Raw genomic sequence first — 12,302 nt, 5'->3', positions numbered from 1 at the left:
AAATGTGTTTTCAAAATGGCGGCTATGGCGGCCATCTTGGATTTCGGACTGACCCGAAAAATAACAACACTTGGTCAGGACCATCTCAGGATCATTTCAGGCAAGTTTCAGCTTAATCCCACTGGTGGAACTTGAGAAGAAGATTGAAATGTGAAAAGTTTACGGACGGCTGACGGCGGACGGCGGACGGCGCACGGCGCACGGCGGACGGCGGACGACGACGGACGAAGCATGATGGCTATAGGTCATCCTGACCCTTCGGGTCAGATGACCTAAAAAGGCAGAATTCTATTTTTTTTTTTTTTTTTTTGTTGGTTCAGTTTTTTTCAAAGTTGACGGAAATGGTAAGACAATGTAAATATAAGTGTTGAAGTTCATTGCTTAAATGAATTAAAATGCTCCAGGTGAGCTAAAAATTCAAGACAGCTTTGCAGCCATTTAGTTTTCTTGATCAGACTACCACAAAATTGAATGGGCAGAGTTAGGGACTAAGGTACTTAGTTATCCCTCTGGTATTTTTCAAGATATAGCAATAACAAACTTCCAATTGTCAAAATCCAAGATGGCAGATGTTGTTGGCTATATTCCTGATCAAACTGTGAAACTGTGTACAATGTTAATTACTGAATGTCTAATACTGTACAAGCATCAAATCTGCATTGTTTACCTTGCCAGCATCAGGAGTATGGCCTTCCTTCACCTCTTTCTCATCCACAACCTTGCCTGGCCATGATGGGAAGCCCCTGATCTGTCCCCACACAAGGTCGCCAGTAGTGAAGTTGTGTGGGTAGGACGACAGTGATATCTCTGATGAAGAACTGTCTTCTGTAAAACACAAATAGTTAGTGTTGTATGATCAGCAAAATGTAATCAAACAAAAGTCTATAATCAGGAGAGAGAGAGAGAGAAAATATTAAAAAATTTGTCCGTTTCCTGATTCCGGATCCATTTTTAGAATACTCAATCTCATCACAACCATCATGGCTGCCGCCAATAGCATGGTACCGATTTTTGTGAGAGATTGATTGCAGTTCTATGCCAATATTCTAGATCTTAAATCAATTAAAATATACTGATTTGTTAGCAAAGATTGCTAGTTTGGGGTTTGTATGACTACTTTTGAAACAATCTACATTGCAAATAATAATTTAACTACAGGTAAGTGGTCATTGGAGACTTCACCTGAGAACCAATTTGGCGACAGTTGTGTGACTCATCTGATGACCACAGCTAATATACTCTGCCACAGAGGCTGTATATTTGACATCACACAAGACTTATATACAGCACTGGCTGTTAGTCAAAGTTTGAAGCGTTTGTTTGCAACTGTGTTGGTGCATTCAACGTAGATTATTTCCAATGATCATTTATGTAAAAACAATGATAGGAATATCGGTAACCTTTTTTCCGTTGTTGATCGATCCTCACCAATCATCAGTACAACACTAGAAATAGTGATATAACAATAATTGTTAAAGGATTGGTGGACAGATGGACGGACAGTCAGATGGAAAGCAGAACAAAGACAAACCAAGGACCACTTGCATAGGGCATTTGATATATCTGATGATGGTGGGATAGTTAAAAGATACCAAATTTGACCTTGACCTTTGACTCCATTCTCAATGGTTTAGTTGATATAGTATTTGTAAAATTATTTCAAAATTGACTTCAACCATTTTATTAAATTGAAACAGACACAGGGTATAGCAAAAGGCCACCTCAACTTTATGGAGGTGAGCTACAAAGTAGATGAAGAATGTTGCACAATATTGCCAGAAGAGCTAAAAAATATTGGGTTTTTTTCTCAAACAATAAGTGAAATTGTGAGTATTTACAAGAAATGAGAAATTAATAATATAATACCCAGTACGTATTTAGTTTCATTATAGGGGACTTTGCCATCTAGAAACATTGATATAATATTCAGAAAATTGTTTGGGAATGTCAAATAAACATACAGTCAAACCTGTGTTAACGGGCACCTCTATATAGCGGGCACCTGTCTATAACAGGCACTTTCAATCCCCCCCCCCCGACAAGTTTTACTCTTTATTGAACCTCTATATAGCGGGACCTGCTCAACGCGGGCAGCGGGCACCTTATTCTCAGCAAAAATATAAACAAACTTGTTTATAATGGGCACAAAAGTCGAGGCTATTTTCCCCCTGGAAAATCAGTAGACCATAATATCTTGATCAATGGTACTGTAAAAACATCAGCATTCACCGAGACACAGGTAAGCTCTGGAAGTCAATCGAGCGTGTCTGTATAAATACATGTACTAACCGTGATTGCGGCATATAAGTCTGTATATATATTGCCCAAGGCAGTGTGTTTACGGGTGAAAACCCACAAAAGGTATTTCCAGTGGTTTTTTTATTGATTACATCTCCAACTGCAGAGCACACTTCCTAACGCAATGGCGACTGTGTCGCGGCCTTCACCTTGATCTTGAAGCGAGTAATTATTTTATAAATGATTTGTCTGAATAAACGTATGCACGTTGTGTGTCTTTAACTTTTATTCAGTAATTAAAAGTTACAGTAGGAATCTGATAGCATTTGATACATAAATATATTTTGAGACAAATAAACCAAATCCCGCGGGATCCGGATGTCGTCCAATTATCGAGAACGAGGTTGTTTACTGAAACTAGGAAGTGATCAGTGATCTGTAGTTCACCAATTGATGCAAGATGTCGAAGAAACGGCGGGTCGCTTTAACCCACGAGCAACGATTGGAAGTCATCAGAGAATCGGAGAAATTTCGTACTAGTTCTCGCAAAATTGCCGAGAAGTATGGTGTTGGGAAAACACAAATCGATAGGATTTTAAAACGAAAATTGGAAAACCTCGCTGATCTGGAGGACAATGTTGCGCCCGAGAGGAAACGACAAAGGCGGCCTACGATACATTGATTGTGTAAACAAATAGTGCTGTGGAATTAACTGTGATCAATGAGTAGTGTTTTTATGTAACATTTTACGGTAGCATTATCTTAAGTTTGGTAAATGTTTTACAGAATTTTTACTGTTTTTTTATTAAATGTAATTTTTATGATGAGTAATATTATAAAATGGTGCTGTATATATGTATTTATTTAATACTGTAATAAAATGTGAACCTTATTTTATAGCTTGTTATACTTTATAAAGGGCTACTGGTGATCAAATTTCACAGTATGAATGGAACCTATATAAAGGGCACCTGTCTATAAAGGGCACTTTTGTTGCTTCCCTTGGGTGGCCTTTATAGACAGGTTTGACTGTAATTCTATTCAATTGAGATCTATTGACAAGTACTGTGAATACATCATTAAAGTTTGTTCAAAAGAGCATACATGTACTTTATAAAGCTACTTTTATAATGTAATTCTTAAACTTACCATCATCAAAGGAGTCTGTATCTATCTCACGTGATCGCTTGCCCACCCTGTTAACGAGTGTGAGAGCATCAGCAGCTTTCTGGGCACGCTCACTGGAGAGTTCCACGGTGTTCATAAGGTGATTGGCCCTGAAGAAGTTAGCCTCGACCCTTTGTCCAAGGTCAGACTTAGTAGCTGTGACAACATCTGATGGAAGGTTGGCCTCCTTGGGTTTCTCAGCAATACTGGGATCATGCTCTGGACTAGATTTTTGGCGGATTTTGTCAGTCTTGTTGACAGCACCTACAGTTGAGGACACAGTACTTACACCTAATTGAGGACGTGGGCGACTCTGCTGGCTCCCATCCCTGATTTCAAAACCTGAGGAATCTGTTCTGCCAGATGACACACTACTATGATCTGAAGTCCGAGGTGGTGTACTTGGACAAGTGTCTTTGCTAACTTTACTATTTGGTTTTTGGTTGAAATCTTCACATTTAGAAGTTGTATGACATGAAGACGTGGCTCTGTTCCGAGTCTCTTGCATCCCTGATTCAGAGCATAATGATCTGGGCGTGGCACAACCCGATTTTCTACAGTCAGTAGCTCGGTCATAGCTCTGGTCAATACATGGCTGCTTCTCTGTGGACCCCGACTGTTTATCTTGCAACACAGTTTCATCTACGATATCTTTTTCAAAGTGATCATCCCAATCATTACCATCTTCTGGTTTATTCGAGTTGATAGAAACTGATGAATTATTGCTACTTTGAGGAGACACATCTTGCTCTGTGATGCAGGAAGTTGTCACTAATGAACACTGTGTACCATTGATAGAATCCTCGGAGAGAGTCTTCTGGCTACTAGAGCAAGATAGGACTGTATGGCGCGATTCCAAACTCGTTGGCAATTGAGTGGAGTTCAACTGAGTACCATTGAATGATGTTGTACTAGAGGTCTCACTTGGCAGCTCAGATGTGTGTATGTCTATTGACATATCTGAACTTGCTGAACTATTACCTTCCAGTACAGAAGAGCTCACATTAGGCTTGCCATCTTCACTTTCACCATTTTTTCCATCTTCTCTTTCAAATACAGTATCGAAGGAATCAGGTTTGTTTTCCTTATTGCTTACAACTCTACATGTCGGAATGTCAATTTTTAGATCAGGTGCATTTACATCAGCCACGGTTCTCATAGGCATAACAATGCTGTCTCCGGTAACTGGATGAGTGAGGAAGGTTTTGCCATCCATGGAGAGACAATTTTCAGTATTATTTCCTGTGGTCATGGCAACAGCAGCCAGGCCATTGCTGACTGTGGTAGTGGCAGTTTTGTTGGCTACACTGCTGATTGGGTTGCTTGGGTTACTCTGCATATTAAACTGACTGATAAGCGTCTGCATCCCTTGTAACTGCTGAATCTGCTGCAGTAACTGCTGCTGAAGCTGGAGTGTCTGCAGCTGCATTGCAGTCAGGTTGCTGCCTGTGGTCAAGTTGTTCCACACCTGCTGAACATTCATCATGTTTAGAGGTGTGCCCACCTGGGTGAGACCTGCCTGCAGCTGACCAATCAATGCCTGGATATCGGCCTGGCTCTGTATTGGGTAGGGTTGTTGTTGGATGCTACAGTCAGCTGTCTTGTCCAGCATTGCAGGATTAGAGGCTGCTGACATCTGGTTGGCGTTAAGCACCTGTAACAGTGGCATTTGTACATTTGGAAGCAGCACCATCTGTCCTGATGTAGTAGTCACTGAGGGCAACACCTGTTCACATGGCAACTGCATCTTACTGACTTGATCTTGCAGGTCATCAGGCTGTGATGCCATCGCTGATTTCATCTGCATGGCATTTCCCTGGTGTTCCGACGGTATCAACTGTGTCATCGTTGGACCAGCTTTAGTAAGAACATTTGGGTCCATCAGGTTACGTTGGCCTGAGACCATGTTGCCCAAGTCAATGTTCTGTGTAAGATTGTTACAACCAATAAAGCGTGGGAAGTTGGACTGGTTCATGCCATTGAGATAGGTATTGGGTCCAACTGCATTGTTCACCAGTGATAAACATGACATATTATCCTGTGGCAGGACTTGACCTGTCAACACCATCTGGGCACCCTGACCATTGGCAGCGCTGTTTTGCATTGTGTTGAGTCCTAGATTGTTGAACAGATTCATCATGGCCTGCTGACTAAGGAGGTTCTGTGAGCCATTGGTGCCTATTGCTGGGATAACTTGTGTTAGGGAGTTGGTCACAGCGGTAACCAGTGGCAGGGATATAGGTGGCATGGGTGTGTTAACACTGTTAGCCTGAACATGCTCCAGGGCATTGATGCCAGTCTGACCCATCACCGACTGGACAGGCAAACTACCTAGGTGTTTCATAAGATTTCCATCAAAATGACCTTGTTTGAGTAATGCTGATGTGTTGATTCCATTCACAGGCTGTGCAAGAATTTTGGAGATTGTGTCAGTGCCAGGGCCGGAGGTCTCCGAGTCTTGTTCACCTGTGTAGCTTTTCCCAAGTGAAGTGGCTGAGGATGAAGTACAATCTGTTGACGACTGACTCTGTAATGCAGACACAATGCTACTTGAATGTGAAGGATTGCTGACAACACCTAGACCACCAGATAAACTTTGATTGACTATCATTGGACTGCCTTCAGCTCCTGCACTGATCAAAGTGGAGGTTGGGGCCAGTTTTCCGTCCACTCCTACAGGCAGAGAGGATCCTGGGTTAATGCCTATCGGGAATGATTGACTGATCTGGATATTAGGAACGGGTTGTTGCTGGTTTATCATGATGTTCATATGATTGTGTTGCTGTTGTACCATTTGAGCCCTGGCGGCGGCCGACAGCAGATTACTGGCTGGGAATTCTGTTGAGCTGTGATGTCCTAGCATCTGCTGTATCAGGTTTGTTCCTGTATTCCTGTTAAATCTTGGCCCACTGGCCAGATTGGTATCCAGTGATGAAGATTTCTCCTGGTTGTGATCATTACTCCCAGTTTTACATGGTACCAACACATTGTGACCCGTCACATTTAACACTTGTGATGTCACTACATTTTTGTCAATGAGAAAAGATTTATCTTTTGTTTGTTGGTTGTTCTTGCCTTCACTGTCATCCTCAGTGTTTGACGGTGTGTGGTGAACCACAGAACTAGGTGTGATAGTCTCTGTAAACACTAAACTTTCACTGCCCGAGTCTGGTGACAGTGATTCACAACGGTCCTTAGTAAACATGTCCTGATTAGTGTCAGGCAGTTGTATATGAGATTCAGATCCTGTGTTGGGTAATTTCAGAAATATTCCAGCATTTTCCAATGGATGCTGTGAAGGCTTGATAAATGATGAGGATTCTTTAGAAACTGTTCCCCCACACACTGATGCTAATGCTTGTGTCGAGGTAAATATAGGCTTTGAAAGTGAAATGCTAGTGGTGTTCATCACAGAACTGCTGGATGTCTGAGACATAGCTTTGGTCTTGACGACGACATCGCCGTCAACAGTGTCATTTTTTCCATCTTTACTGACAGAAGCAGAAGTGCTCTCAGACATGTTGCCCGAAGAACAGGTTGGACTAGAAAGAGTAGAGGTCATAGAATTACTTATAAGTGCTGTCTGCTCAGCCAAAAAAGCTGTGGGATTTTCTAGAAATGATGAAGAAGATTTGACTTTTGGAATGGGACCTCTCCCTTGATCATGAAGCTGGCTAACATCAACATTTGGGGGAGGAGTATCACTTTCAAATACACTGTTCACTTTCTGTTTCTCCTTTTTTGCCTTTGTTTTCTTGGGTTTGCTTTTCTTTTTCTCTGTCCATAAAGGGTCGACAGACTGGTACACAGGGTTAGGTGAATGGTACATAGACTGTTGTGGACTTGCACTAAATGGAGGCCGTCCTCCAAACCCCATGCCATGCATAGCGTTAATGTGATATGGTGGGCCAGCCATGATATGGTTCTGATCAAGCTGTTGGTTCATGAATCTGCTGGATGCATTCTGGACCTGGTACACTGGAAAGTTGGCTTGGTGAACACCTTGAACAACTACACCCATATTCTGGGGAACGTTAACTGGAGAGCTTCCACATTGGATGTTAGAACCAAAGTTTCCACATGGTAGGGTATGGTTCGGAGGAATAAATCCATAGCCAGGTGAGCTTCGTAGTGGATTAGTGGGAGATTGTTGAATGAAAACTTGTTCTTTGAGATGTTCCTGAGAGAAGACCGTCTGAACTGTAAGCTGGTTCTGTTGTTGTAGGAAGTGGCCAGTCTGTCCAGTCTGTCCAGCATTACTGTCACTGGGCATACTTGAACCTGGAGGAACGCCACAATCTTCCTGATTGCCTTGACTGAAGTCAAGCTTTACCACCTTACTAGAACTGATTGGCCCTAGGTCATCACTGGGATCACTACTAGCTGACCCTGATTTCACATGCGATACATCACTCTGAGCACCTGGTGATTTTCTGTCCTGTTTGCAGTCTGGTAAATGTTCACTGAAGGGATCCCCTGAGGTCTGTCTGCCCTCGTTCATTCCTCCCGGGCCAGCCTGCTTTATTCCAGCTGTCTGAGATTCTGAGGTGTTGGGGCTGGTTATTTTCTCCCTGCTGGCAGTTTGAAGGGCAGAATTCTTCAGCTTTTCTCTTTGTGCCAAAAGCTCAGAGACTAAGAGGCGGTCATATGGATTTTGGCTGCCACTTCTACCCTTTTTCTTCTTCCCCTTGCTTTCTGAAAGTAAAACAAAGCAACACTGATCAGAAAGTTTTATATTTAGTACAAATGTAAAACACTGTCTAACCAAACATCAATATATATATTTAAACTCTATAACATGTAAATTTTATTTATTTTCTTTTTTTAAAAAGGCCAAGGGCCATTTTAAATGCAAACTAGATTATAAATTGAGGTTGGTGTTCAACTCTATTTTGTGTACATGCAATTAAATTGTTTCACTTGTGTAACTGTTATCAAAGCAACAAAAGTCAAGAATAGTTTATCAGTCTAAATAGAACTGTGTCGTCCAGAGGTGAAGATTTTTCTGATAAAAACCTGTTTTAGTCCATGGGTTACCACAGCAGCTTAAATTTGTGGGGGGAAAACCTGCATGCATATGTACACATTATGAGTCTCTAACATTCCTGTGTATTTAAAATAAAATCGGTTGATAGCTATATATGAGTTGTCAGAGTTGTCTTGACAAAGTTTTCCACAAGAATATGGGTATTGAAACCTGGTAACTATGGAAACCAAAAAGTCTGTAGAGAAATATCATGCATGTTCATTTACACATGGTCCCTATATCACTCCTGTGTAGTTTGACTTGAAGCAGTTCACAGGTTTATGAGGAGTTGACTGGACAAAATTCCCCCTCACACAAAAAACGTACAGTGACCTGGTTACCATGGTAACCACTAAAGTACAACATGATATAGATTACACACATATAGAATGTATAAGGGTTATTGCCATAAAGTTTCATTGAAATTCCCTCAGTAGTTTAGGAGGAATAGCCGGTACATCTTTGTGTCTACAGACGGACGGACAACCTGATTCCAGTATACCCTCCCCTAACTTCGTTGCGGGGGCCCCCGGGTATAATTATGAAATTAACACACACAACTATCCAATTTGTTAATGTCTCATAAGCTGCAAAATTGAACAAAAACAACTAACTATATATAGGATCCAAGGGTGAACCCTACATATATATATGTAATTTTAGAAAGAGAAATTTCATCAATCTTTACATCACATGCATGGTAACGTTCTTGTCTGTGATATATTACTGTATTTTTGTTATCATTGTTATCAATTCTGTAATTGGACTCTTGGATCTGTTGAATTAAATGAAAATGAAAAAAAAAATCCTTTTCAGGATTTTTTAATAATCAAATTTTTTTTTATCAAATAGCAAGAATTGTTTACAGATAATTTTCAAACCATGGATGAAGACTGATTCGAACATCAACTCCAAAACCTGTTTCAGTCTTGAATCATTAAAATATATACATGTACAGCTGTCCTATTATTGCTACTGACTGTGTGTAGCTGATCACATACCTTTATATATCGGAGTTACAAAAATATATTTAAAATATAGCATATATGTAAACAGAGCTCTAGGTGACTAAGCATGCCTCTTCGGCTAAGGAGGTACGGCCAGGTTTATCACTGCAGACCCCGACTCAATTCCTGTTTTTCACAATGTTATATATTTGGTCATGAAATTTTTATTTATAAGTTATTCAAAAGCAAGCTAGTCTCATCAATTATATTTATCTGTACTGAAAGCAGTTTACAGATATGCACATATACATTATATCCCATAGTAATTATATCTCACATATAGAGCCTTCAGCTCATCAAGTGATTATGAGCTATAATTCAAACTTGACAGGCCAAAAGCCAGTCCAATTGATTTAGTTAATCATGTATCATGATCACTACATAAATGCATATATTGGGAAATCTCTTGGGACAAGAAGATCTCTAAAGCTTGAGTTATGAATCCAGTGTTTTACTGCCTGTACCCTATATATGGGGCAAAGAATTCTAACAGTATGGACATGAAAAATGTCAAATATTCGAGGCAATCTGCCCCTTTATGAAGCCATCCCAGCATGCGATATGCCTAATACCAGGTCTCTAGACCTCTTGGCTCTAGACCTCTTGGTTAATGAGAGAAAGTCAATTAAAAATTCAAGCATATTTGACCCCTGTGAATTTGAATGAAGGTCAAGGTCATTCATTTGAACAATCTTGATAGCTCCTTACCCTAGCATGCTACAGACTAAATATCGGGTCTCTGAGCCTCGTGGTTATTGAGAAGTTGTTTTAAAATTTTAGCATATTTTATCCCTGTGACCTTGAATGAACAAACTTGGTTGTGACCTATAGCTACAATGAACAAACTTGGTAGTGACCTATAGCTACAATGAACAAACTTGGTAGTGACCTATAGCTACAATGAACAAACTTGGTAGCCCTTCATCCTAGCATGCTACAAACCTAACATTGGGCCTCTTTGTTATCAAAAAGAAGTCATTTAAAGATTTTAGCATAGTTGACCCAAGTGATCTTGAATGAAGGTCAAGGTCATCCATTTGAACAAACTTGGATTGGTAGCCCTTCATCCCAGCATGCTACAGACCCAATGTCAGGTCTTTGGGCCTGTTGGTAACTGAGAAGAAGTTGAAAATGTAATTGTTTATGACGGACGCTGGACAACGCATGATGTCGGACAAAAGGTGATCGCAATAGGTCGACTTGTTAAGTCATCAGAAAATTTTGACTTTTCACCAGAGTAGATCTTAAGTTTTGTTTGTTTTTTTGTTTACCTTCCGATTCCTACATTATAGCTTCCCAATTAATCTATTTCTCATTGTAAACATTTCAGACAGAGACACATTCTATTTGGTTGATATTTTTTCACTCAAAAAAAATTTTACATTGCAATTTTAACTATTCATGGGAGTTGCTGGACTGATCTAGTCAATAGATGATATTGAACTGGATTCAACTAGTCAGTGTTATGTGAAATGGTGTACCACTCGGACATTAAAACTTAATGTTCGAACAGCACTCAACAGATCTGCTCTGAGCAAACTTCTGTACTGGATGACAAGCACTTTGATTGCCCTGGAGATTTGGCATATATGTCTGCAAGTGCATGCTGGGCACAAGAAGCCAAGTAAACAATGCAAATTCTGATAGTGAAACAATCGATTGTTGCACGCATGTCTGCGAGTTAGTCACTCGAGATAACCCAAGTTGTCGATTGTATCTACACATCAGCCACTTTTCATTGCCCTACCAATTCTATTATTATTGATCTGGGCATTTTTTCAGTTTTTTAATGCAAGTGCTGCCTGTAGCTAGCTTCCACTGATCTTGGTTTATCAACACTACTGAAAGTTTAAACACAAGCAAATGGTTTTCCTCAGGCTATGTATGACATATATAGCTATACAATATAGTTCTCCAGCAGTATATAACATGTAGCATTATGAAGAGGTTTGAATATGTATACTCACACTGTATGAATGAAAGAATCATTAAATATAAAAAAAAAGCCAGAAGATACTTTTATCATATATGGAAGTACGTCTAGGGAATTCAATAGAAGAATCAATGTATAGAAGATACAGGGACTTTAGCCTGCCTATATATATATATATATATACAGTGGAACTTCGTTAACTCGAAGTCGACGGGACCACGAAAAAACTTCGAGTTATCCGAGTGTTCGAATTAAGCGAGTTATCGTTTTTGGTGAAAAGTTTGGTCAATATTTGTCAACATTATATAATCATTATAACTTCGCTCTGTCGCTCATCAGTTTAGTGTAAAGACTGGTCAGTACATGTAAATATATATGTAATGTTTCGTTTTGTCACTTGTAATTTGGTGTATTTTTGCCGATATACAGTCACGATAAAGTTTCTTTCACTTAGTCACTTCAATAACGATCTGATGTGCAAGTCATGTTTGCAAAAGGTAAACGATAAAACGGAATTCGACAAAATAACAAGTTATTAATGTCAAAACAAATAACCGTTTAAGTTTAACACAGATTGCATACAAAACGTAACAGAACCATTACCTTTTATTGGACATATACAAAATACTGTTTGATCGGCCTACTTACTTTTTATTGATAACCACGCCATTTCCATGTGTATTAGCACCGGAAGTCGGGCTGCGCATGTGCGTATAAAATGTTACTGTAACTGAGTTGGCGTTTTATCCGATTTAATAGACAGCACTGACCGTTACAGTTGTACTCTGAACACCTCGGCAGTAATTACGCTATTGTTTCAGCAGTTTAAAGATTTAATAGGCGCCGGTGACTGTGTCATTTCTACACCTGTAAAAACATCAGCCAGGTAGATCTACCGGTGTGTCAGAGATTAGTTCCGCTTGAGCAAACG

At 40.0% G+C, this 12,302-nt stretch overlaps 1 protein-coding gene across 1 annotated transcript in view; it reads right to left on the bottom strand.

Annotated features, from left to right (window-relative positions):
- LOC117322222 overlaps nt 1-12,302 on the bottom strand; it is a 43,397-nt gene that overhangs the window by 9,733 nt on the left and 21,362 nt on the right. The window contains exons 4-5 of the mRNA XM_033876999.1: nt 3,388-8,100; nt 668-825 (exon numbers count right to left, since the gene is read on the bottom strand). Coding sequence (XP_033732890.1) covers nt 668-825; nt 3,388-8,100 — 4,871 coding nt within the window. The remainder of the gene's footprint in view (nt 1-667; nt 826-3,387; nt 8,101-12,302) is intronic.

Source organism: Pecten maximus, chromosome 2, assembly GCF_902652985.1.
Source record: "Pecten maximus chromosome 2, xPecMax1.1, whole genome shotgun sequence".
NCBI classification, from domain to species: Eukaryota; Metazoa; Mollusca; class Bivalvia; order Pectinida; family Pectinidae; genus Pecten; species Pecten maximus.
Note: the sequence above shows the minus strand (reverse complement) of the source record. Positions and strands in the feature narration are given on the sequence as shown.